At 36.7% G+C, this 26,986-nt stretch overlaps 2 protein-coding genes across 3 annotated transcripts in view; one reads left to right on the top strand and one right to left on the bottom strand.

Annotated features, from left to right (window-relative positions):
- Positions 1-16,369: 16,369 nt before the first annotated feature.
- Positions 16,370-18,172, top strand: LOC123565256 (trichohyalin-like). The gene is made up of 4 exons (XM_045359125.2): positions 16,370-16,548; positions 16,591-17,004; positions 17,496-17,725; positions 17,949-18,172. The coding sequence occupies exons 1-4, from the start codon at positions 16,370-16,372 to the stop codon at positions 18,170-18,172; spliced, it is 1,047 nt and encodes a 348-aa protein (XP_045215060.2).
- A 6,431-nt stretch (positions 18,173-24,603) lies between these two features.
- LOC123566053 (uncharacterized) overlaps positions 24,604-26,986 on the bottom strand; it is a 39,301-nt gene continuing 36,918 nt past the window's right edge. For both annotated transcript variants that reach the window (XM_045359884.2, XM_045359885.2), the window contains one exon: positions 24,604-25,718. In XM_045359884.2, the coding sequence (XP_045215819.1) occupies positions 25,493-25,718 (226 nt within the window). In that variant the 3' untranslated portion in view covers positions 24,604-25,492. The remainder of the gene's footprint in view (positions 25,719-26,986) is intronic.

The raw sequence follows: 26,986 nt of genomic DNA, 5'->3' as shown, positions 1-26,986 counted from the left end.
AATATTTCCTTTATGCTAAATACAAATGTGAAGTAAAACAAGCAGGTGACTGCTTATCAATAGCTATGAGAAAGTGAAAAGGTAATATTTACAGAGAAAAATAACAGCTGGTCAAGTAAAAAAGGCTGAAAACTGAGGCAGTTGACAAGAAATGACTTGGGTTACCATTTTCTACAGAAAGTAAGAGGATCTCCGGCTTAATACAATAAAATGCTGCATGTTATAATGGGGTCAGTTTACAACGTTAACCGGCCTAGATGTAGTTCATGGATATCTATCATGTTTCAATATTTTTCACAGTTTCGTGGACATTTTACAATATTTAAACGATTAGCATGTTCGTGACGTTATGCTGATGTGCTGTTCTAATGGGAATGGATACATTCAGATTTAAAACAAAATTCTGTCGCGCCATAATGAGGCGCATCCCGATTCTCCAAATATACGTACTTTTGTCCAGACCGACAACACAAAATATTTGAAAAGAATTTCATGACAAAGACACGGAAGCTATTCTAGACAAGGTACCTTCTACAACAATTAAAGCTATCCAAATAACTGCGGGGGAAAAACAGTGACAGATTCAGATATAAAACAAACGGACTCGCGTTGCACAACCGTTATATATACCAATGACTGATGTTGACAATATTACATAATAACCAATCAAGTATGTTCCATTTGAAATGGTATGCACTTCAATATCATATCCGCTCAGCCAGTTCGGAGAGGTTTTAACAATAGTTTATTGGAGGCAAGAAAAAGAACAGAAGCATAGAAAATAGGGCGCATTGTGTCGCAAGACTGTGTTGTCCCACTTCTCCACCACGAAACTGAAATATGTCAATTTACTAGTGATGGGCAAATCGGTTAGATTTGCCAACCGATTAATCGGCATAATCGGACAAGCCAACCGATTCGATTAATCGGATATAATCGGATAATCGGTTACTCTAGTTGCATATCTTAAGTTCACCTAACAGTGTATGTTTTATGTCAATACTTGAGAAATGAACCTCACAGATATCGAATACCCTATTTCTTTTGTACCCTTTCATAAATGTGAGTAAGTTAACAGCATAAAAGTAAAATATTTGTAAAGATAGTAAACTTCAAATCAGGTACTCGTCTTAATTTCACCAGGGACTTATCCAGTGATATTATGCTATTAAATTAAAATTATACAAAATCAAAAATTGAAAATACTTTTGCTAATATGCTTGCGTAAGTCGTACGTATGCATACTGTCATACTAATGTCAAGAGATTAGGTTGATGGTTTTCCCGGCTTGATATTGTAAAAGCCATATATCTTCCAAATTCTGGGTGATCACTGATGACATCAATTTCTTTCGACACTTTGGAGGAAGCCATTTTTACGTAGAGTAGTTCCCCTTGGCGTAATTGCCCCAAAGAATCGTAAATACCAGAAAGAAAACGGTCAGAAACAGCTTAATTATCCGTTTAGGGTGCCAAGTAATTAATCGGTCAGGGAAAAGTGAAATCGGCGATCGCGCTCATGAATGCAACGCCGACGATTATTCGATTGTCGCCGATTGTCGGCCCATCACTACAATTTACACTTCGACTATTTGCAGACAATACCCGTACAGCTTGCAAAATAAGTTGCGAAACTTCAGAATGCTGAAATAAACATTCAGACAGGCCATTCCCTTGGAATCAAAGAGCAGGAACACACAGAGTATATTGTAAAAACAAGGTAATGTTTTAACTGCAAGTCATGGCTACGAGAGGAAACCCCATTACGAAATGGTTAAAAAGACGTTATCATGCCGTAAATATTATGTTTGTCAGATATTGATACTTTACAATCCGTATTGACTATGTGGTGACAAGAACTTTCCGCAGTCACGGGAATACTTGGAGCACGTTTTCAACATTTCGTCGCCCGATTCTTATAGTGCTCTATCTCCATTTTTTGAAAAAATGAGATTTTTACATCATTTTGTTTGTCTCGCCGAGCTCTATCGTTCTGGAGCAAGAAAACGTAACATCTGACGTCATAGAGAAAGATCCTGCGTAATACTTTGCTCCATGTCCTCTGTTTGAATGTAACAGTAACGATTTAAGTACTCTATCTCCAGGACTTAAAGCACTGTAATGTTTAAAATTATTCTGACCAATCATACACATAAACTAATATCATGTGATCATCATTAGACTTTGTAAAGGAGTGCTCTATGTCCATTTAACTTAATCCAGAATTGCTCTAACTCCATTTTAACCAATAGAATGCACAGTTACATGCATGTGATCACAACAAAATATGGCGGATAGACATAGTTGTAGCATGTTTGAAATATACTTAGAATGCCTATCTACACGACATGCATAGGCTAGTCATAGGTGAGATTGCTTATACAGGTTATTTTATCATTTTATTACTTATACAAACACATATCATTGTTAATTAAGCTGTAGGTAGACAATACATACAAGATTTGCAACAGACCTTATTGATGTGGATTTCGGATAGAAACTATTTTCAACATTCTGAAGCTGTATCTTAAGAAATACCACTGAATATAACAACGGTATTTGCAAACATGTTTCCGAGAAGCAAATTTGTGATAGTAAATTTTTGTCTAATAAGAGCAGTAGGAATAAAACCAAAAACAGAACATATGTTACGTTACAAAGTTACAGTAAGGCGCTAACTAATTTTTTTGTTGATCACTTTTTTAACTATGAAAATTTTGCTGAATGCAATCCAGACGCAAAAATCCTATCGTTAAACTTGCAACCCTTGACAACAGAGAAAATTGAAAATTAAATACTTAAAAACAATGACAAATATCAAACAAGGAATGCAATGCTGAAATTCAACTCACTAAATGAAAGTACGTACATGAAGAAACTGTTAGGAATATAAAAAACGATTGCGTTTGTGAGAGAGAAAAGATATGTATGTTTCTTAGAATTTTAAGTAGTCATTTATTACAAATGGTTGGTGTAAATCAAAATCAATGCAACAAAACTATTAAAATATCACATGATGTAACTCTACCAAATATGAAACATGTGTGCTGTGGCTGCAAATGTTTAGTTGCAAAATAAATGCTATGAATTCTTGTTATGATACTCAGTATTAAGTTGAAATGTATGCCACCAGATTTGAGAACAACATGCAGAAACTAAATGGAATATATACAATAAGATTAGTATGAAAGGTATTATTATTTGCGATGTAATATCTTTGAGCCTTAATTTAATTATGTGAAAAGATAACAAGAGGCCTAAATGGGCCTAAGTCCTTCAACTGAACCTTAACCATCTGACTTTGCTTCTAACTAGGCTTGGTGAAAATCCTTTAACCTGTTCATTATTTTTTATTATCATTTTGCTGTCACACACCAAAGCACATAACCATCGAAAGAAATCATCTAAAGTTAGTTATTTCTTTTTCAACTCTAGTGGTCCTTAAAAGGGCCAAAGTGTCCCTATTTGAATAGATTTGATATAAGACATAACATGGTAAAAGACCTTATAATGTTGCTCTGGACAAGGTTTTATGAAGACCCGTTCAGGAGTTGGAGAGGCCTCTAACAAGGCCCCATTTACATATGTTGCTCCTGTCAAGTTCTTTTTAACAGTGTGATCAGATTTTATTTGGAAAGTATGAGTTTTTAAAGCAAAAACATATCAGATACTTGTCTTAATGCAAAAAAAAAATCAGTTGACTCAGTGTCTTACATTTGTAAAATACGCTCTTCATTTATAGAAAGGAACAGTATAACACCACAGTCAATAGGAAACAACTTACATTTGGGAGAAATACTTTGGCAGTTAAAATATTTGACAAGCCTTGAAGTGACATTTATAAGTAAATGTGTTCCTTTCATGAAAATACTTGAACTTCCAAAGGGCATACAAAAGACAGTGGATGGATGTGTTGTAAATGTTTCAATAAACCCTGATGAAACTTGCGGTGTGCCACCAAAATTTCCATCCTCTTCTTAAATAACTGTGAAACTGAAGAGAAAATTGAAATATAAGGGACATGAGTAAATACAGACTATTAGTCCCGTCTGCTTAACATTACCTGCACATTACAATATATTAATATAAATGCACTCTGGCAGGTAAATTTCTGAAAGTGAAAACACAGACTTATGGCAGGGATTAACCAACGAGGATTCTGATACTGAACAAAACAATACTGATAATAACAACAATTATACAGTTCAAAATGAGAGTGAAAGTGTACTTGATAATTGTAAGATATCATACCATGAGATGGATGCAGTAGACGCTGAAGTAAAAAACTTGCAGATTCAAAATGGAGAAGTGAATACATTTGAGTGCCCGCAAGATAAATCAAATGAAAGTGACATTTAAAGTGAAGAGGCAGACATTAGCCACAGAGAACTGTATGGATTACCACTAGATACTTGAATTCAGCCAGAGGACTTAACATCAGATTCCGATTTCTTATTGTCTATTGCACCAGGAGAAGGGAAACGACCATAATAAATGCATACAGATAGGCATCGGTGAACAAGATTCTGAAAGACCTAAGAAAATATTTGTGAAACAATATTTTAGAAATAGATTACAGTGATAATACGTTTTCATGTAGCATTGAATATTTCCTTTATGCTAAATACAAATGTGAAGTAAAACAAGCAGGTGACTGCTTATCAATAGCTATGAGAAAGTGAAAAGGTAATATTTTACAGAGAAAAATAACAGCTGGTCAAGTAAAAAAGGCTGAAAACTGAGGCAGTTGACAAGAAATGACTTGGGTTACCATTTTCTACAGAAAGTAAGAGGATCTCCGGCTTAATACAATAAAATGCTGCATGTTATAATGGGGGTCAGTTTACAACGTTAACCGGCCTAGATGTAGTTCATGGATATCTATCATGTTTCAATATTTTTCACAGTTTCGTGGACATTTTACAATATTTAAACGATTAGCATGTTCGTGACGTTATGCTGATGTGCTGTTCTAATGGGAATGGATACATTCAGATTTAAAACAAAATTCTGTCGCGCCATAATGAGGCGCATCCCGATTCTCCAAATATACGTACTTTTGTCCAGACCGACAACACAAAATATTTGAAAAGAATTTCATGACAAAGACACGGAAGCTATTCTAGACAAGGTACCTTCTACAACAATTAAAGCTATCCAAATAACTGCGGGGGAAAAACAGTGACAGATTCAGATATAAAACAAACGGACTCGCGTTGCACAACCGTTATATATACCAATGACTGATGTTGACAATATTACATAATAACCAATCAAGTATGTTCCATTTGAAATGGTATGCACTTCAATATCATATCCGCTCAGCCAGTTCGGAGAGGTTTTAACAATAGTTTATTGGAGGCAAGAAAAAGAACAGAAGCATAGAAAATAGGGCGCATTGTGTCGCAAGACTGTGTTGTCCCACTTCTCCACCACGAAACTGAAATATGTCAATTTACTAGTGATGGGCAAATCGGTTAGATTTGCCAACCGATTAATCGGCATAATCGGACAAGCCAACCGATTCGATTAATCGGATATAATCGGATAATCGGTTACTCTAGTTGCATATCTTAAGTTCACCTAACAGTGTATGTTTTATGTCAATACTTGAGAAATGAACCTCACAGATATCGAATACCCTATTTCTTTTGTACCCTTTCATAAATGTGAGTAAGTTAACAGCATAAAAGTAAAATATTTGTAAAGATAGTAAACTTCAAATCAGGTACTCGTCTTAATTTCACCAGGGACTTATCCAGTGATATTATGCTATTAAATTAAAATTATACAAAATCAAAAATTGAAAATACTTTTGCTAATATGCTTGCGTAAGTCGTACGTATGCATACTGTCATACTAATGTCAAGAGATTAGGTTGATGGTTTTCCCGGCTTGATATTGTAAAAGCCATATATCTTCCAAATTCTGGGTGATCACTGATGACATCAATTTCTTTCGACACTTTGGAGGAAGCCATTTTTACGTAGAGTAGTTCCCCTTGGCGTAATTGCCCCAAAGAATCGTAAATACCAGAAAGAAAACGGTCAGAAACAGCTTAATTATCCGTTTAGGGTGCCAAGTAATTAATCGGTCAGGGAAAAGTGAAATCGGCGATCGCGCTCATGAATGCAACGCCGACGATTATTCGATTGTCGCCGATTGTCGGCCCATCACTACAATTTACACTTCGACTATTTGCAGACAATACCCGTACAGCTTGCAAAATAAGTTGCGAAACTTCAGAATGCTGAAATAAACATTCAGACAGGCCATTCCCTTGGAATCAAAGAGCAGGAACACACAGAGTATATTGTAAAAACAAGGTAATGTTTTAACTGCAAGTCATGGCTACGAGAGGAAACCCCATTACGAAATGGTTAAAAAGACGTTATCATGCCGTAAATATTATGTTTGTCAGATATTGATACTTTACAATCCGTATTGACTATGTGGTGACAAGAACTTTCCGCAGTCACGGGAATACTTGGAGCACGTTTTCAACATTTCGTCGCCCGATTCTTATAGTGCTCTATCTCCATTTTTTGAAAAAATGAGATTTTTACATCATTTTGTTTGTCTCGCCGAGCTCTATCGTTCTGGAGCAAGAAAACGTAACATCTGACGTCATAGAGAAAGATCCTGCGTAATACTTTGCTCCATGTCCTCTGTTTGAATGTAACAGTAACGATTTAAGTACTCTATCTCCAGGACTTAAAGCACTGTAATGTTTAAAATTATTCTGACCAATCATACACATAAACTAATATCATGTGATCATCATTAGACTTTGTAAAGGAGTGCTCTATGTCCATTTAACTTAATCCAGAATTGCTCTAACTCCATTTTAACCAATAGAATGCACAGTTACATGCATGTGATCACAACAAAATATGGCGGATAGACATAGTTGTAGCATGTTTGAAATATACTTAGAATGCCTATCTACACGACATGCATAGGCTAGTCATAGGTGAGATTGCTTATACAGGTTATTTTATCATTTTATTACTTATACAAACACATATCATTGTTAATTAAGCTGTAGGTAGACAATACATACAAGATTTGCAACAGACCTTATTGATGTGGATTTCGGATAGAAACTATTTTCAACATTCTGAAGCTGTATCTTAAGAAATACCACTGAATATAACAACGGTATTTGCAAACATGTTTCCGAGAAGCAAATTTGTGATAGTAAATTTTTGTCTAATAAGAGCAGTAGGAATAAAACCAAAAACAGAACATATGTTACGTTACAAAGTTACAGTAAGGCGCTAACTAATTTTTTTGTTGATCACTTTTTTAACTATGAAAATTTTGCTGAATGCAATCCAGACGCAAAAATCCTATCGTTAAACTTGCAACCCTTGACAACAGAGAAAATTGAAAATTAAATACTTAAAAACAATGACAAATATCAAACAAGGAATGCAATGCTGAAATTCAACTCACTAAATGAAAGTACGTACATGAAGAAACTGTTAGGAATATAAAAAACGATTGCGTTTGTGAGAGAGAAAAGATATGTATGTTTCTTAGAATTTTAAGTAGTCATTTATTACAAATGGTTGGTGTAAATCAAAATCAATGCAACAAAACTATTAAAATATCACATGATGTAACTCTACCAAATATGAAACATGTGTGCTGTGGCTGCAAATGTTTAGTTGCAAAATAAATGCTATGAATTCTTGTTATGATACTCAGTATTAAGTTGAAATGTATGCCACCAGATTTGAGAACAACATGCAGAAACTAAATGGAATATATACAATAAGATTAGTATGAAAGGTATTATTATTTGCGATGTAATATCTTTGAGCCTTAATTTAATTATGTGAAAAGATAACAAGAGGCCTAAATGGGCCTAAGTCCTTCAACTGAACCTTAACCATCTGACTTTGCTTCTAACTAGGCTTGGTGAAAATCCTTTAACCTGTTCATTATTTTTTATTATCATTTTGCTGTCACACACCAAAGCACATAACCATCGAAAGAAATCATCTAAAGTTAGTTATTTCTTTTTCAACTCTAGTGGTCCTTAAAAGGGCCAAAGTGTCCCTATTTGAATAGATTTGATATAAGACATAACATGGTAAAAGACCTTATAATGTTGCTCTGGACAAGGTTTTATGAAGACCCGTTCAGGAGTTGGAGAGGAATTTAGTAAAAGGTATCTCTATTTTGCAACTCTGGCAGTCCCTAAAAGAGGCCACACTAATTGAATAAATTAGTTAAAGGACATAATAAAAGTTTGATGAAGATCCATCAAGCGGTTGAGAAGTAGTCATTTAAAGACATTTGTAGCTTTAGGTCTAGTGGTCCCTTAGAGGGCCATGCGCTCCCCCACCCCAACCCACAATTACAAAAAAATGGAGGGGGCAATATAATTACGCTACGGACCGAGAATGATGACAGTCAATTGAGTGGTTCATTAGAAGTAGTTATAAAAGATATTTTTGATTTTAGCCCTAGAATGAGCAAACAGTCTCCGTTTGAATACAATTGAGAGAGTGCCCTCTAATGATGCCACCGGCCATCTCTGTTGAAGATTCATCCAGCGATTCATGACCAGAAAGTATTTGTATTTGTAGCTCTAGTTGCCCCTAAGAGGAGCAAAGTGCCCTTAATCAAACAAATTTGAGAAAGGACCTTATACTGGTCTCTAGACCAAGTTTGGTGAATATCCATCAAATGGTTCATGAGTAGTCGTTTAAAGGTATTTCTGTTTTGAACTCTAACAGACCAAATGCTCCTAACAGAATAATTTTGGTGGAGATTCTTATAATGATGCTACAAATCAAGTTTGAAGAAGATCCATTGTGTGGTTCATGAGATAAAATCATTTAAGGGAATTTCTATTTTAAGCTATGGTAACCCCTCAAAGGGGCCAATCGTCCCCATTGAACCAGTTTGGGAGAGGATGTTATAATGATGCTACAGACTATGTTTGATAAAGATCCATTAAGCGATTCATGAGAAGTTCCTTAAATGTTTTTCCTATTTTTTCTTTGCTCTAGCTGGCAGTAGCTGCCCTTAAAGGGGCCAAGATTAATCATTTGATCAAACTTGATAGAGATCTATTCCAAAATTCTACTGACCAGTAGTTTCAGAGGAGAAAAAAATTAAGTACAATGTTGACGCAGGAAGACGGACGATGGACGCCGTACAATCAACCTATATTAATAGCTAAAAGAGACATGAATATAACATTGATAGTGTTGTGTAAAAGAGAACTGGTATGACTGACTAGTACAGTTACATGCAAAAAATGAACATAATATAAAAACTGTCGTTTTGTGAAAGAATACAGTTATTACTGAGAATATTTACATGTAGATGCAAAGACAATGTCATTAGGTATTGCTATAATGCTTAGTATTATGTCAACCTAAATGCCAACTGATAACAAAACACGGAAAATCTTACTCAGCGTAATGAAAAGATAACTGTATTTGGCAAATAGAATAGTTACGACTAAAAAATATTTTAGATCTTTGTTCATTGCTGACAATAATTATTGCGGTTACTGAGTAATTAAATTTCAAAATCTTTCTGTTGTTGTTAAACATAATACTACAATATGGTTTACGAATACCCATCTGCAGATAAGTAGGACCAATGTGCCTAGTTTAATAGCCGATTACGTCTATAGCGTAGCAGTTCAGTTAACCCTGAACAATACGGACAGCATGTTAAAACCATTTGCAAATCAGTCCAAATCTTCTGACTTTGAACACCTGCCCCTCACCACTGTTTGAAACCTCGCTTTTTCATGTTAGGAGGCCATCCAGTTGACATGAAGTAAGTCATATACCCAGGTATCCGCGCTTGCCAACTAGAGTCCTCCTCAAAGAAAATCTTGAAAGTTGCAATATGGCCTATGATATTGTGTCAGTTTGATGATACTAAAACCAAAATCAATCCTCCTTTAATTTCAAAATGAGTACAGTGACTGTCATTACTGTTTAAGAGCTCTCGCACTATTTTCAATATACAATTGTAATAAATATTATCTTGCTCTATGTCCAATTTTGTAAATTCACAGTGCTCTATCTCCCGATAGAGCAATACACCTTTAACAGTTTTTTTCGATTTTTGTCAAATTTGCTCTATCTCCAAAGTGAAAAATGTATAAATGCAGAAAAATAAAAACGAAATGTGTTTAAAAGCATTTACAGTCTGAAAGAACTAAGCGCAAGGAACGAGTAGATATATTTATCACCATTTTCGCCCAGAAATAAAAAAACTAGACAAGAGTTGAACTTTGGAAGCGATTTTCGCTACGTTTAAAAAATGGTAGATAGAGCATCGTTCCACTCACGCGACGATTTATGCAGGGGTATCCAAATCCAGAGACATTTGGTGCAGACATGGTAGACCAGAATAGTTATAGTAAAAACAAGCATGGAAAATCTAAATTAAAACAATTACATCAACATATAAGCTACTCGTAATTATTAGGAAGAACGTAAAAAAGTAACACTATAAATGAAATATTGAATTTTTCTATCCTGCATTCTACTGCACGCGTCTCTTCGGAACAGATTGAAATTGCTTTAATCTTCCGTAAACGGTGCAAAGCATGTGCCTCAGATCAATGTTTCTATAAACATTAAATTTTTGGAGGCAGCTTCATAACAGATTGCTATGACTTGGATATATTTCTTTAGATATGAAAAAGGGCGTCATTGGTACGTTATAATGGCAAAAATGGTTATCGCGCAGTTACTTTAGTTTCCACGTTTCTAAAAGTTATTCTGTTAGACAGCTGTAGACACAAGTTATTAAGTTTCTTAAAGGCACTGGCCTCCAGATCGTACGATAACAAAAATAAAGAAAAAATAATTGGTTGCAGGAAATTAATGATATTTCTTTAGAACCTTTTGAAACTTAATTACTGACAGACTATATGTTATGGAAACACACGAGAATTAGTTGATTTTACTAATTTTTATAAAGAGAATCGAAAAGCGTTTGTAACGCTTAATTCGAGGTAAACTGCCTTAATTATAAATACAATGTATCTGTATTTTAACGCGGTAAATACGTACTCCTCCGTGGCGGTATTGGTAAAGACAGTGGACAAGTTTTTATTGCGGCCTGGAGTCGACTCCGGACAAACATTTTTTTTTTCTTTATTTGGCATTTTTGGATAGTTTAGAAACAAAAACTCATATTCGAAATAAATGTTCATAATATGACTGAACTTCAATTTTAAAGAAAGATCATTTTTAGCCAAAATCTGGAGGTCAGTGCCTGTAAGTGGCCAACAGGGTAGCTTAGCTGCCTCATGACGTCATTCTTTCTGAAGGAGTCCATTTGGTATGCCAAAGAACACAACGGTAGTGTGTTCATCTGTTTTCTGGATGCAAAGCAAGCCTTCGAAACTGTATGGCACATATTTATCATATTGATCGACCCACAAATTTCCATGTAGGGTTACTAACATAGCCTATAATTGATTTGTTTTATTGATTACTTGTACTTATCTATAGCCTAGATCGACAAAAACATCGACATAAAAATCTACTGACTATCTACAGAAATATAAGGGGTCCATCTTTGAACCAACGAAAATGATAGAATCAAAGCCGTTGCAATAGGAGTACAATCCGTCAACACAGTAACCAAGTTACTCTTTTAAAGGCGAAGAAAATCTCCTATATAAGTGACCCTACCTTCCTCACCCCACACCCTCCCATTTCCCCAGAAATGCCAGACATCTTAATTCCTAATAAATAGGATCGTGTCTGGTCAAGTATGATAAGGGTCCATAAAACCACTGTAGACTTGACATGTAGTCCATGTCAGAGGATTATAAATTTTATTGAAATGTACAGATTATCACTGGTTATTCCCTGTGTTTTGCATTTTATTGATTGAAATGCAGCTTTTTAAGAATATATACAAAAAATATATACTAATTGTAATTGCTCAGTCATGTTGAGTAATGTCCTGACCAATTAAATTAAATTAAAACATACAGCAAAGCAATTCTCACCCTTTTAGAAAACTCTCACATTTATTTATTAAAAAATAAAATAATTATTTAAAACTAAATAAGAGAAATGGTAAGTACTTTTTATTCAATTATTATGATCTTTTCATCTAAATAACAAAATAAAACCAGAAAAAATTATCATTGCTGGATTTTATTAGAAATTAAAGAAGCGTTCAGTTGCATTTCTAATAGATAAAAACGAAATATGGACAGAAGGATTTTATATATTAACAAGGCAGTCTGAAAGACAGCTAAATCCCCCGCCACTGCTATGGATAGTAAAAGGGTAAACCTTTGATTTTAGCTGTGACCTTGCCCTTGAACTGACATGGCTGACTCATGAATTCTGCACAACGTCTTCATGAGGTGATCATTTGACCCAAGTTTCATGAAAATCCTTCAAGGGGTTTAGGAGATACAGAGCTGAAACCTTTGACCTTCAGTTGTGACCTTGACCTTGAGTTGACATGGCTGACTCATGAGTTCTTGATGAGGTGATCATTTGACCCAAGTTTGATGAAAATCCTTTAAGGGGTTTTGGAGATACAGAGTGGACACCAAACGGAAGGCTCAAACCTTCGACCCTTAGTTGTGACCTTGACCTTGAGCTGGCATGGTTGACTCATGGGTTCTGCACATCGTCTTGATGAGGTGATCATTTGACCAAAGTTTTATAAAATTCCTTCAAGGGGTTTAAGAGATATAGAGCGGACACAAAATGAAAGGCTCAAACCTTTGACCCTGAGTTGTGACCTTGACCTTGAACTGGCATGGATGACTCATGGGTTCTACACATCGTTTTGATGAGGTGATCATTTGACCCAAGTTTTATAAAATTCCTTCAAGGGGTTTAGGAGATATAGAGCGGACACCAAATGGCAGGCTCAAACCTTTGACCTTGAGTTGTGACCTTGACCTTGAGCCGACATGGCTGACTCATAAGTTCTGCACATCGCCTTGATGAGGTGATCGTTTGACCCAAGTTTGATGAAAATCCTTCAAGGGGTTTAGGAGATATAGAGCGGACACAAAATGGAAGGCTCAAACCTTTGACCCTAAGTTGTGACCTTGACCTTGAGCCGGCATGACTGACTCATGGGTCCTGCACATCGTCTTGATGAGGTGATCATTTGACCCAAGTTTTATAAAATTCCTTCAAGGGGTTTAAGAGATATAGAGCAGACACAAAATGGAAGGCTCAAACCTTTGACCCTGAGTTGTGACCTTGACCTTGAGCTGGCATGGATGACTCATGGGTTCTGCACATCGTCTTGATGAGGTGATCATTTGACCCAAGTTTTATAAAATTCCTTCAAGGGGTTTAGGAGATATAGAGCGGACACAAAATAACAGGCTCAAACCTTTGACCTTGAGTTGTGACCTTGACCTTGAACCGACAAGGCTGACTCATTAGTTCTGCACATCGTCTTGATGAGGTGATCATTTGATCCAAGTTTGATGAAAATCCTTCAAGGGGTTTAGGAGATATGGAGCGGACACGAAAGTGTTACGGACGGAAGGACGGACTGACGGACAAAACGGTATTTATGTGACACCCCCATTGTTCTCTCTATTGTTCTATCAGTCACATAAAAAGAAAAAAATCACATAAACAGAACGGAATGAATGACATCAAAGAGAAATACCGTTATGAAGTCACTTAACCATCATTTCGCGGGCACGGAAGGACGGAAGGACGGACGCAGATCATTCCTATAATCCCTCCACCACGGTAAGGGATTAAAAATTCATTCAGGCCACACCACGGGAAGGCATTTTCTTTTATTAATTTATAATAAAATTCAGCAATATGGAGATATCATTGTTCAAAATACACATGATTTTTTATTTATGAAAGGTGCCTGAATGCATTTTCTTTTACTTTTAATAAAAATCCAGCAATAATGAGATTTTATTTTAATAAAACTTGATTTATTAAAAATAAAAATACTGTTGTACTGTTCTATCTTATCACTTTGTTCGTTTATCCCTAACTCAACTCAACTCATACTTTATTATAGTCTCATCTTTGTATACAATTATAAAATCATAAAAAGACTATACTAAAATTAATACAAAGCCATTCTAAAATTAGAATTACAAGAGACTGTGTTAGTTATTAAAATCGTATTTATAATTACATTTAAATGAAACTTAAATCTGTATAAAAGAATAAAAATAAAAAATAATTTTATCTACTAAAAAATACCATTATCTGCACTAGATTCTATTAACCCGAAATTAAAAGTACAGTTAATGTCTAATTTCACGTTCACAACATATTGACTAACTTAAATTAAAACTAGTTAAACAAAAAAAAACAAAAACACACACAATCCCCCCCCCATAACCCTTAATCTATTTTTCCTCTTTCCCACTCCCCCTCCCTTCCTTCTTTTTTCTTTCTCCTTTTAATCCAAGCAAAATTTGACAGTTGTTTTCTAACATTCAAACGTTACAGTTACTTATTATAGAGTAGTAAGCGTCTATGACATAAAATTTGGAGGCAGGTTTTGGCTGAATATTTAACAATATTTTTATCACTTAGTATAAAACATAACTTATCCTGATCAGACAATGTACATGTATCAAAATTATTGTTTATTTCATTGATTCTATAAAAAAAAGCTCTGCTCGTATATTAGTATATAGAGGGCATTTCAGAATAACATAAATTTCATCCTCGACACACATATTACAGTTAAAACAAGTTCTGCCATTAACATCAATATTCTCATATCTACCAGTTTCAAGTCTTATTGGTGCTACCCCAAATCTAAACTTAGCAAGTTAACTTCTGTTGTGAAAAGGTAAATTACATTTTACATAATCTTCAACAGAATTGTTATCTTTGAACAATCTGTATGTACGAAGTTTGTTTCGACCATGACCTCTAGAGGAAATATCCCTATCTAGTAGCATTTTCCATTTGTCTAATGGTAACAATTTCGCTTCAACAAAATCTACCACATATTTGGTTGACAATAAATCAAACATTTCAATGCTTGGACAATCTATATCATTCAGCATATTGTTAACTCTAATTTAATCAGGCTTTCTAAACTCGTTATGAAGGTGAGAACTGGTTTGCGATAAAGGTGAGAAATATCACCTGCAATCTATGTATTACACAGTATCTTATTATGATAAACAGAAGCTAGTCTATCAATGATCCAGTCTTGTATACTGGCCCTTACCACCAATACGCAGACCGTATATAATCAATGGTCCAGTCTTGTATACTGGCCCTTTCCGCCAATACGCAGACCGTATAATCCCCATAGGCCACATACCTCGCATAGCAGAATCGGTGTCTTTAAGAATATACAAGTCACTTGTGATTCTCAAGGCACAGTATGGATGCAAGTTTTGCAATTTCCCATTGGGTTTATCAATTTTGCAACTGGAAAGATCTCATTGTATGTGCGTGAGATCAATTCAGAACGTGACATTTTCAGCCTCGACTGATATTTACCTTGGCGCCCTAGGCTTAAAACCCAATAGAAGCAGATAGGTTTGATGTGAAAGAGCTACAGTTTTTAGTCACCTATTTTATAAACAATTCTTCGTTCATAGACTGATTATTCATATGAATTACGATAGCAAACTCCCGCTCTTACATGAATTAAAGGATTCATTCCCTACGTATATAGACTGTTAAGTAAATATACACTGGATTGAATACTTCCCTGCATGTCCAATCATCCTATGAAGTTTTAACATTCTGGTTCAAATGTTTCTGAATTTACTGATCGGAAACGGTTATTCATGTTCTGGCCCCTGTGACCTTGTCAGAATAATTTGTATATCTGATATATTGATAACGTAACACATGAGCACAGATAGTGCTTGACTCCCTTTTCATGCTATCATTGCTATAATTATTGTTAAATTGCTGTTAATAATAGGATGTGGGTCATTTCTGGCTGATTTGGGTTCATTATGTCGATAGCTGGATCCCAGCATCACACATTATGTCATATACAAAGGGAAATCACATTGGTACACGAATCATTTAGGCAAGGTACCAGAGGAAAATTTCATATACGAGATATTTGGTCTCACCAGCTAAACGTTTTAACAAAGGACATTCTACATCGTTTGTCAGTTAGTCTAAGACATAGTCACCTTAGCGATTGGACCCATTTCATTGTTCAAGATATTAAATGCGTAGGCACTTCCCTGGGTCATATAACTCGTATCCTGACAATTTAGGGACTCGTCCGGGATCTATATCCAAGGAGGTACAGAGACTAGTGGTTTTAACGTTCTGTTGGTGTACCAAAAGGCGCTGTGACTGATGGAAGCCTGAGCTACATATATTTTAATTCCAGAATTAGTTTCAGCTTAAGGTTTCAAGATGGACTACGATAAATGGGTGGCGGTGGGAGAACGAATGGGCTTTTCAGGTTCTGAGCTTAGCGATTATGTGGATAGAAAAGAGGAGTATAGTGAACGTGAGGAACGTATGTTGAGTCGAGAAGAAGAGAGTCAGAGACGAGATGTGGAAAGGCGGCATCATGATGATGAACAACGGAGGTTTGAGGCTCAAGAAGCTGAGAAGTAAAGGTTATTTGAGAGTGAACGCTTGAAGGAAGAACACGCCTTGAAACAGGAAGAACGAGCTTTAAAGGAGGAAGAACGAGCTTTAAAGGAGGAAGAACGAGCTATGAAACAGCAGGAATTGGAAATGTTAAAAATAAAGGCTGAAGCCGGAGCTTTAGCAGCTGATAAAGGGACTGACCACCAAAGCAGTAAAACATTACGGCCAAGAGTCCCGAAGTTCGAGGTAAGTAAAGATAATATGGATGCATATCTCGAACGATTTGAGCGGTTTGCAAAAAGCCAGGGATGGAAAGAAGAGACATGGGCTGTGAGCCTCAGTTCATTGCTGACAGGAAAAGGCCTTGACGTATATACAAGCATGCCTCCAGACCAAGCCAATGACTATACTGCATTAAAGAAAGCAGTTCTGAAGCGTTATCAGTTAACAGAGTAAGGTTTCAGATTGATGTTCAGGGTATGCAATCCAGAGCGTGGTGAAACTGTTTTTCAGTTCAGTTCAGTTCATGGCAAGGCTGGACAGATATTTCAGTCGATGGACAGAGATGGCAGAAGTTGACAATACGTTTGAAACACTGAAAGACCATATGATCAGAGAACAGTTCAACCAAACTTGTTCCACAGACCTTGCTTTGTTCTTGAAGGAAAGAGTTGCAAAGTCAAGAGCTGAGATTACACAGTTGGCAGAACAATTCATTGAAGCACACGGTGGTACTATAACCTCAGACAGGGTTTTGAAAAATAATTCCTCATCATTAGACCACCACATCGTCAAAGTATGACACCTTCATCTCAGCCACAGCAAACAGAAAGCCCAGCTTTTAAAAAGCCTGTATGTTATTTATATACTAAGGCGGGTCATATAGCACGGGAGTGCCGAGACCAAAATAAGAGGAAGATAAGCGGTTTGCTTTGACCAGTAGGGGATCCTACGAGGAGAGACAGAAAGATAGGCATGGCGTACAAGATTCTACACCTAAAGACTGGAGAAAGAAAGATCAGGAGCATAAAGACAGACAGTACGATGACAGGAAAGTGTCAGCTTCATGTATAGCTGTATCATTAGATGATAAAAAGGTAAAAGTCAACATAGAAGATGGACGGCTTAAGTTACGAGATGGAGAATCCGTTAGTTCCTTCAGCAAAGATACAGGTTGACACACTATATTTTACAGGAGAAGGTGAAGCCATGGTTTTGACAAATTTGATCTGTGATTTATTTATAGGAAATATAAAAGGGGCTTCTGATAGACCAGACCTTAACTGGAGTAGTGGCGGAAAGAAGTCTTCATCAAATGAAAATATTGTTGCAGCTGTGGTAACGAGAGCACAGGCTGAGAAAGAAAAACAGTCAATAAAACCATTGAATTTTGCAGAAACCAAACAGGATGAACTTTATGTCGAGCGATTAGAAAAAGCTCAGAAGGAGGACAGTACCTTAGGAAAACTGTGGACATATGCCTCGGATAAGAAGAAAATGAAGACGAAGAGTGGTTTTACGTTTCTCTGTGAAGTCAAGAAGGATGTATTGTATAGAACATTCGAAGAAAAGGAAGGCAGTATAATCAAACTCATTTCAGAAAGAGGGTTATGTCTTTAGCTCATGTATCAATAGTTGGAGGACACCTATCAATAAGAAAGACAGTTGATAGGATACAAACAAGTTTTTATTGACCTGGGTTAACTAGTGATGTCACAAGGTTTTGTAGTGTATATGTCAGAAAATGACCCCAAAAGGAAAAGTTAGAAAGGTTCCGTTGGGAGATATGCCAATAATGGAGACACCATTTCATAGTGTGGCTGTGGATTTAATAGGACCTCTTGCCCTTGTTTCAGAAAAAGGAAATCGGTATATTCTTACCGTGGTCGACTATGCTACAGGATATCCTGAGACTGTTGCATTACCTAGGATTGAGACCGAACGGATAGCTGAAGCTCTGCTAGATATATTTTCTAGAGTTGGATTTCCATCCGAGATTTTGAGTGACAGAGGGAGCCAGTTTACCTCACAGCTGATGGAAGAAGTGTGTAGGCTGATCAGTCTGAAACAAATGTTCACAACCCTGTATAACGCAAAGTGCAATGGTTTTTGTAAGCGTATGAATGGTATTTTAAAAAGTATGTTAAAAAAAGATGTGTCAACAAAAACCAAAGGACTGGGATAGATATTTGTCAGCAGTGTTGTTTGCATATCGAGAGGGTGCACAGGCAAGTACCGGATTCTCACCATTTCTCTATGGCAGGACAGTCAGAGGACCTATGCAACTACTTCAAGAACTTTGGACTGAAGCTGAAACACAAGAAACAAGAAACACATATGAATATGTTTTAAACCTTAGAATTCGATTAGAGAAAACATGTAAGGTAGCTAGAGAAAGTCTTCATGAAGCACACGAAACGTACCGACACCATTATGACAAGAGTGCCAGAAACAGAAATTTGAAATTCGGAGATAAAGTGCTTTTACTTTTGCCGACTAACCACAATAAGTTAATGGTTCAGTGGAAAGTTCCTTACGAAGTAGTTGATGTTCTAAATAAAATGGACTATAAATTAAGAGTAGGTGATAAAATAGGGCTTTACCATATCCGTGTACTCAAGTATGAGGAGAGACAAGATATTTCTGCCGTAAGCGTTGCAGTGATCGAGGCCGATGAAAGTACAGAGAGAGGGGTGTTTGATGACGAAACTTTACTTGATCTTATTAGAAAAGGAGGGTCGGAAACATATAAAGATGTACAAATCAATCCTCAGTTGTACGAAAACCAAATCAGTCAAATAAAATCTCTTGTGAAACAATATCAAGACATCTTCACAAAAAATCCTGGGACTACGAATCTCGCAGAACATAAGGTCGAACTCACCACCACAGAACCTGTTAGAGTCAGACAATATCCCATACTATATGCGAAATGAAATGAGGTTAATCAAGAGGTTCAACACATGTTAAAGGCTGGTATCATTGAGCCTGCCACCTCTGCATACAACTCCCCTATCGTGATGTTAAAAAAGAAAGATAACATAAACAGATTTTGTATTGATTTTAGGCGATTGAAATCTGTAACGAAATTTGATACAGAACCTATGGGAAATGATGAAGATATCCGGTCAAAACTTCAAGGGGATTATTCTTTATAAAATTGGATCTCAGCAAAGGTTACTGGGCAGATTCTGGGAGTTAAAGATTCAAAGCTCACACTAAGACCATCAAAGTGTCTCGATCATAGGATATGATAATATTTCATTCATCGGGCATAAAGTTGGAAATGATCAGCTGGAAATGGAAGATGATATGTTAGATCGCATAAAAAATGCAGGCGAACCTAAGACTAAGAGACAAGAACGGGTCTAATAGGATATTACAGAAAATTCATAGCATCGTACTCCGAAGTTGCAGCCCCCTGAACGACTTAATCAAGAAAGGAAAACCTAATAACATGGTATGGGAAGAACAACATGCCAAAGCTTTTAATACTTTAAAAACCTTGTTTACACAAGCACCTATTCTACGGTTACCAGACTTTTCACGACCTTTTATATTACAGTGTGATGCTTCAGATACTGGGGTTGGAGCAGCACTTCTTCCGAGGTATGAAGATGGACAGTTTCCTATAGCTTATGCTAGTTAAAAGTTGCTCCAAAGAGCGAGAAACTATTCGGTAATTGAAAGAGAATGTTTATCAATAGTATTTGGAGTTAAGAAATTTCAAAAGTATTTGTATGGCAGCGAATTCATCTTCCAGACTGACCATGCCCTATTGAGTACATATAGAAATGTTAAGTAGAAAGCTCAAGAATTATGAGGTGGGCATTGTTTCTGCAGTGTTACAGATTCAAAACTGAATCTATTAAAGGTACAGAAAATGTATGTGCTGATTATTTAAGTAGACAATAATTGATTATATGAAACAGAATACGATGTGACTGATTGTAACAACAACAAAAATCAATAAATAGTAAAAAGAGAAAGAGATTTGTTTGCAAATTATTCTTCTTGTTTATGAGTATTTTCTTGAGAAGGGGGCTATTTGTCAGAATAATTTGTATATCTGATATATTGATAACGTAACACATGAGCACAGATAGTGCTTGACTCCCTTTTCATGCTATCATTGCTATAATTATTGTTAAATTGATGTTAATAATAAGATTTGGGTAATTTCTGGCTGATTTGGGTTCATTATGTCGATAGCTGGATCCCAGCATCACACATTGTCATATACAATAGTTAAGGGGAACCAGATATTTGTTAGAGCAAGTACTCGTTGTAAAATACTATGTATAAATTTGAACCAATCAGAAGCAAGTTCTATAAATAGCACCAATCAAAGCTCACGTCTGCTAAGGTATAAATAGGTAGATGGATGACAGAGAGATCATTTGGTATCCAGCGATTGAAGACACATCGAGGATTTAACTAATAATTTATCCCAGTACCTGGATGAGTTATTGCAATTACGCTATCAGGGCGGATAAATTATTAAAAAGAAAAAGTTTGAAGTTCAAAGACTGAAGAAGAGTTGCAGAATTTCAACAAGGTTTCGAGCTTTAGGGTCAGCGCATAGGAATTTTACCTTAAGGGTAGTTGAATGCTATAGACGATAGCAAATATGAACTGAGCATCGGAAAGCTGAGGCAGAGAAATAGGTTTTGGTGATCTACCAAGAAAGTAGAAGAGTTCCAGCTTATAGACGAGGTTCAGCGTTATTGGCGAAGTACAGCCAAGGCATCAGGGTTATACCTATATGGTAGTTGAATGCTATAAGTGATAGCATATAGGCGCTGAGCCTCCAGAAGTCAGGGCAATATTATTGAGTAGGACTCAATAGGACTCGTATGTTGTTTTTCAAAGACATTGTCTGAAGGGAACTTCGACACAAAGACCAGTCAAGTATAGTATCTCCAGCCTATAGGAGTCTAAGCTGCTGATTTTGAGTTGAAGGTTGATAGTTGAACATTTAATGATTTTTGCCTGATCCCTGAAATTATCTAGCTCATAACTGAAATCATTTACGAATTATTGGTACACGAATCATTTAGGCAAGGTAGCCTGAGGAAAATTTCATATACGAGATATTTGGTCTCACCAGCTATACGTTTTAACAAAGGACATTCTACATTGTTTGTCAGCTAGTCCAAGACATAGTCACCTTAGCGATTGGACCCATTTCATTTTTCAAGATATTAAATGCGTAGGCACTTCCCTGGGTCATATAACTCGCATCCTGACAGACCTTGACCTTTGATCAAGTGACCCAAAAATCTATAAGGCTCATCTACTCTGTATGCCAAATTATCCTATGAAGTTTCAACATTCTGGGTCAAGTGGTTCTCAAGTTATTGGTTATTTATTGGAAACTGTTTTCTATGTTCAGGCCCATGTGACCTTGACCATTGATCGAGTGACCCCCAAAGACACTAGGGATAATATACTTGATAAGCCTTAACACCCTATGAAGTTTAAAGGTTCCAAGTCAAATGGTTCTCTAGTTCTTGATCGGAAACTGTTTTTCCTGTTCAGGCTTCATTCACCTTGACCTTTGATCGAGTGACCTAAAAACAAAAGGAGTTATCTACTCTGTAAGCCCTATCTCTGTATGAAGTTTGAAGGTTCTATGTCAAACGGTTCTCCAGTTATTGATCGGAAATGAAGTGTGACGGACAGACGGACTAATCCAATTTTAACTTGTCCTACATTTCAAGAAGACAAAGATTCCAACAAAGATGTATGACAATCAAGTAGAAAGTGTGCCTTCTAAAGTGTTAACAAAGTTTTTCATCAATATGACTAAGTGGCCTATTTTAAGAACTGAGGTACACGGTTTCATATTTGACATAGATTTTATACGAATTGTTTTATTCCGACAAAGTTTTATGAAGATAACGTAGAAAATGTGGCCCAAAGTTTTTCTATGACTTAACTTAGCGACCTAGTTTTTGACCCCAGACAACCAAATAATCAACTCGTTCAAGACTTTATTAAGGGTATTAACAGTCAAATTGTTGATGACACACAATGCAAGACACTGGCTGATCACAGAAGCTCACCTTGAGCATTTTGTGCTCAGGTGAGCTAAAATGAACGAAGTGACTCCTTTATCAATATACAAGTCAGTTGTGATTCATATGGCATGGATGCAAATTTTGTAATTTTCCATTGTTTTTTTTTTCAATTTTGCAACTGGAAAGATCTCATCGTATTTGCGGGACCTGACATTTTCAGCCTCAACTGATATTTCCCTTGGCGCCCTAGGCTTATAGCCCAATAGAAGCAGATCAGATTGATGTGAAAGATCTACAGTTTTTTGGTCAGCTATGTTTAACAATTCTTCATTCATTGACTGATCACTTATATGAGTTACGATAGCCAAATCTAGCTCTTATATAAATTTCGACAGACAAGAGATTCATTCCCTACGTATAAAGACTATTAAGAAAATATAAATTGGATGGGATACTTTCAATGTTCATTCAACAGTAGGTTTCTGGGGAAGAATGCATGAAACGCTAAAGTTCAATATAGCATGTATAATTACCAAATAAATGAAAGATGCTCGTCTAGAAAACATTCAACCAATGCAGTTCAACCACTCTGTTCTGTGTCTGAAAGGACCATTCCATATATGGAAATTAAGTCAGATATACACAAACTCAAAATCACAGTGTGACTATGTCATGAGAGTATTTTGTAGCCTATTCTCATTTCGCACATTGTCATAAATGTGGAAGAAATGTTGAAAAGAGGACAATTTATCTCATTAACTGCTCTATAATTAAGGGTAAGCAACAGTATAACACGTGACGGGAAGTTTTACATATTCTTGGAAGTCAACTGTACTCTTTATCTCGAGAAACCCTGTTTTTCAATTTTGTGACACGTTATCTGGCTTAAGAAGATTCCTCACCAGTAACTTTGATGATGCACATCTTAAATAAGGCGTATGATCTTTTGTTTATCTAAACTGCTGTCTTAAGAAATCTGAAATCTTTGCTAGTTCACGTGTGACCCTTATACTGTTTCGTTAAAGGGCTCTAGACCTGTAACGTGACTCATGTGAGTAGTTGTTTCTGTACTTACCCATAGCAACGTTCTATAAATTATCCTCCCTTCCATTTATATCTATGATTTACATCCATGCTCCATATTCAGTTCCAATCTGTATTTATCATACCGGTAATTGTATTATAACTTCTATTTGAAAACATAATATAATACTGGAACCAGAAGGTGCTTTTGTAGTAAACACATGTCTCCCTCTAAGCATAGTAGTAATAGGCAAGACGTTAATAGGGGACAGGGGCAAGTCAGAGACACTGATGGATGGCTTAGAGAGTGAAATGCAATCGTGATTATCTACTCACCATGTCCAATCATCCAAAGAAATTTCAACGTTCTGGGTCAAGTGGTTTTCAAGTTACTGATCTGAAACGGTTTTCCATGTTCTGGTGACCTTGACCTTTGATCAAGTGGCCCCAAATCACTAACAGGCATCTATTCAGCATTCTGGGTCAAGTGGTTCTCATGTTATTGACCAGAAACGTTTTTTCCATGTTCTAGCTCCTGTGACCTTGATATTTGATCGAATGACCCCAAAAATAACAGGGGTCATCTACTCTGCAAGTCCTATCATCCTGTGATGACTGAAGGTTCTAGGTCAAATGGGTCTCCAGTTATTGATCAGAAATGAAAAGTGACGGTCGGATGGGCAGGGCAAAACTTGGCGATGCGCGGGGGAGGGGGGGGGGGGGGGTAAGACATAACTAAACTGGTTCTAATTTGACTTTGTACTTATTTTTCAGTATTTCTTCCAACATGGAATTATTAACTTTAAATACATTTACTATTTACTACTTCTGGGTACATGTGAGATCCTCCTAGCACAATAACTATCCTTTAGGACTTTAGGAGGAGAGGACATAAAACTGGATGGGTCTGACGCAACCTGATTATACCTGATCTGCCTGTCCAACATCACCAATCAATAAACAAGTGCTTAATTTTGAAAAACCTAATTTATAACCAAATGCAAGTAGCTTTATACACCGTTTATTTGGCTCTCAGACAAAATCAAACATTTAAACATTTAAACTGAATTAAGGCTCAGTTTTTGTTTGTCTTTGTAAAAAACATACAAGGTGCTCTTCGACATTGACTAGTAAACATTGGAAATCCAGCATGTCCCCTTTCACATCTGTACTGTCTATAGCTGACAGACATTTAATGCCTCACTACACAGTGGACTCTGTATGCTGCAATTACACCTAGTGTATCACTCCTTTCCTGTACTTGATACTGCCTAGTATAACACTTCTTTCCAGTACTTATATTGCCTAGTATAAAACTTTCCAGTACTTAATTTGGTCTGGTAAAACACTTCTTTCCAGAACTTATATTGCCTAGTATAACACTTCTTTCCAGTACTTATATTGCCTAGTATAAAACTTCTTTCCAGTACTTAATTTGGCCTGGTGAAACACTTCTTTCCAGAACTTATATTGCCTAATATAACATTTCTTTCCAGTTCTTATATTGCCTAGTATAACACTTTTTCCAGTACTTATATCGCCTAGTAAAATACTTCTTTCTACTACTCAATATTGCCTAGTACAACACTCCTTTCCTCAGGACCAGTACTTAACACTGCCTAGTATAACATTTCTTACCAGTACTTGTATTGCCTAGTATAACTTTTTTTCCAGTACTTATATTGCCTAGTAAAATACTTCTTTCTACTACTTAATATTGCCTAATATAACACTTCTTTCCAGTACTTATATTGCCTAGTTTAACAACTCTTTCCAGAACTTATATTGCCTAGTATAACACTTCTTTCCAGTACTTAATATTGCCTAGTATAGCACCTCGTTCTTTTCTGTACTTAATATTGCACATTTTATCAACATTTCAAGCTGTCACTGACTATTTAACTTCAGGAGGCCAACTGTAAGTGTTTCCTGTTCCTTCACTTTCAACATATTCATACACCCACTTCCTGTTACATCTACAGTCACCACCGCATTTTTCTGACTGACATTTTGGGCATGGAAAATGACATCCAGGACAATCAACATCTAAACAGTCACATAAATCCTTCTTGTTGGAAACTAGTCTTCCATTATCATCATACAACTGATTCTTCCTGATGCTGAAAATATAAAGTCTCTATTTTATACAAAAGCAATCAGAACTCTTTAACATCAACATGTACAAAGTCAGGAAAGAGGAAAGCTTCTGTGTTTTGACCTATGATCGATCTGAAACTTTCATAAAAGTAGACCTAAACCTTGTTAAATCTTGTGACAACCTAATGAAATCTCATTTACAATGATGATTCTTTATTAATTTCATAACTGATTAAGCATTCAGTTAATTAACTAATTGATCGGTATAATATGAATACACAAAAACAGTCAGTTAATTAACTAATTGATCAGTATAATATGAATACACAAAAACAGTCAGTTAGAATTCAGAGGGGCCTCTGTGGCTGTGATGTTAAGGTCATTGACTTCAAATTCCCTGTCCCTCATCGATGTGAGGTTTAAAACATTGAATGTAGGGTAGAATTTTCCAAGTGAGCAAGTCATCCAGCTGGCTTACAGAAGATTGATGGTTCTAGCCACGTGTCTGCCCACGCCTGAAATAATGCCTATAGGTGCACCTGGTGGTCCTAGCTAGGTGTCCGCCCATACCTGAAATAATGCCTACAGGTGCACCTGGTGGTTCTAGCCACGTGTCCGCCCATGCCTGAAATAATGCCTACAGGTGCACCTGGTGGTTCTAGCCACGTGTCCGCCCATGCCTGAAATAATGCCTACAGGTGCACCTGGTGGTTCTAGCCACGTGTCCGCCCATGCCTGAAATAATGCCTACAGGTGCACCTGGTGGTTCTAGCCACGTGTCCGCCCATGCCTGAAATAATGCCTACAGGTGCACCTGGTGGTTCTAGCCACGTGTCCGCCCATGCCTGAAATAATGCCTATAGGTGCACCTGGTGGTTCTAGCCACGTGTCCGCCCATGGCTGAAATAATGCCTATAGGTGTACCTGGTGGTTCTAGCCACGTGTCTGCCCATTCCTGAAATAATGCCTATAGGTGCACCTGGTGGTTCTAGCCACGTGTCCGCCCATGGTGATTCTAGCCACGTGTCCGCCCATGCCTGAAATAATGCCTATAGGTGCACCTGGTGGTTCTAGCCAGGTGTCCGCCCATACCTGAAATAATGCCTATAGGTGCACCTGGTGGTTCTAGCCACGTGTCCGCCCATTCCTGAAATAATGCCTATAGGTGCACCTGGTGGTTCTAGCCACGTGTCCGCCCATACCTGAAATAATGCCTATAGGTGCACCTGGTGGTTCTAGCCACGTGTCCGCCCATTCCTGAAATAATGCCTATAGGTGCACCTGGTGGTTC

Source organism: Mercenaria mercenaria, chromosome 8 (genome assembly GCF_021730395.1).
Source record: "Mercenaria mercenaria strain notata chromosome 8, MADL_Memer_1, whole genome shotgun sequence".
NCBI classification, from domain to species: domain Eukaryota; kingdom Metazoa; phylum Mollusca; class Bivalvia; order Venerida; family Veneridae; genus Mercenaria; species Mercenaria mercenaria.
Note: the sequence above shows the minus strand (reverse complement) of the source record. Positions and strands in the feature narration are given on the sequence as shown.

Excerpts from the sequence above, each read along its gene's own strand:
- LOC123565256 (XM_045359125.2), top strand. The coding sequence starts at position 16,370 with ATGGACTACGATAAATGGGTGGCGGTGGGAGAACGAATGGGCTTTTCA. Across the intron at positions 16,549-16,590 it reads CATGATGATGAACAACGGAG|TGAACGCTTGAAGGAAGAAC; the intron begins GTTTGAGGCTCA and ends GTTATTTGAGAG. Across the intron at positions 17,726-17,948 it reads TTCCTTCAGCAAAGATACAG|AAACCAAACAGGATGAACTT; the intron begins GTTGACACACTA and ends TGAATTTTGCAG.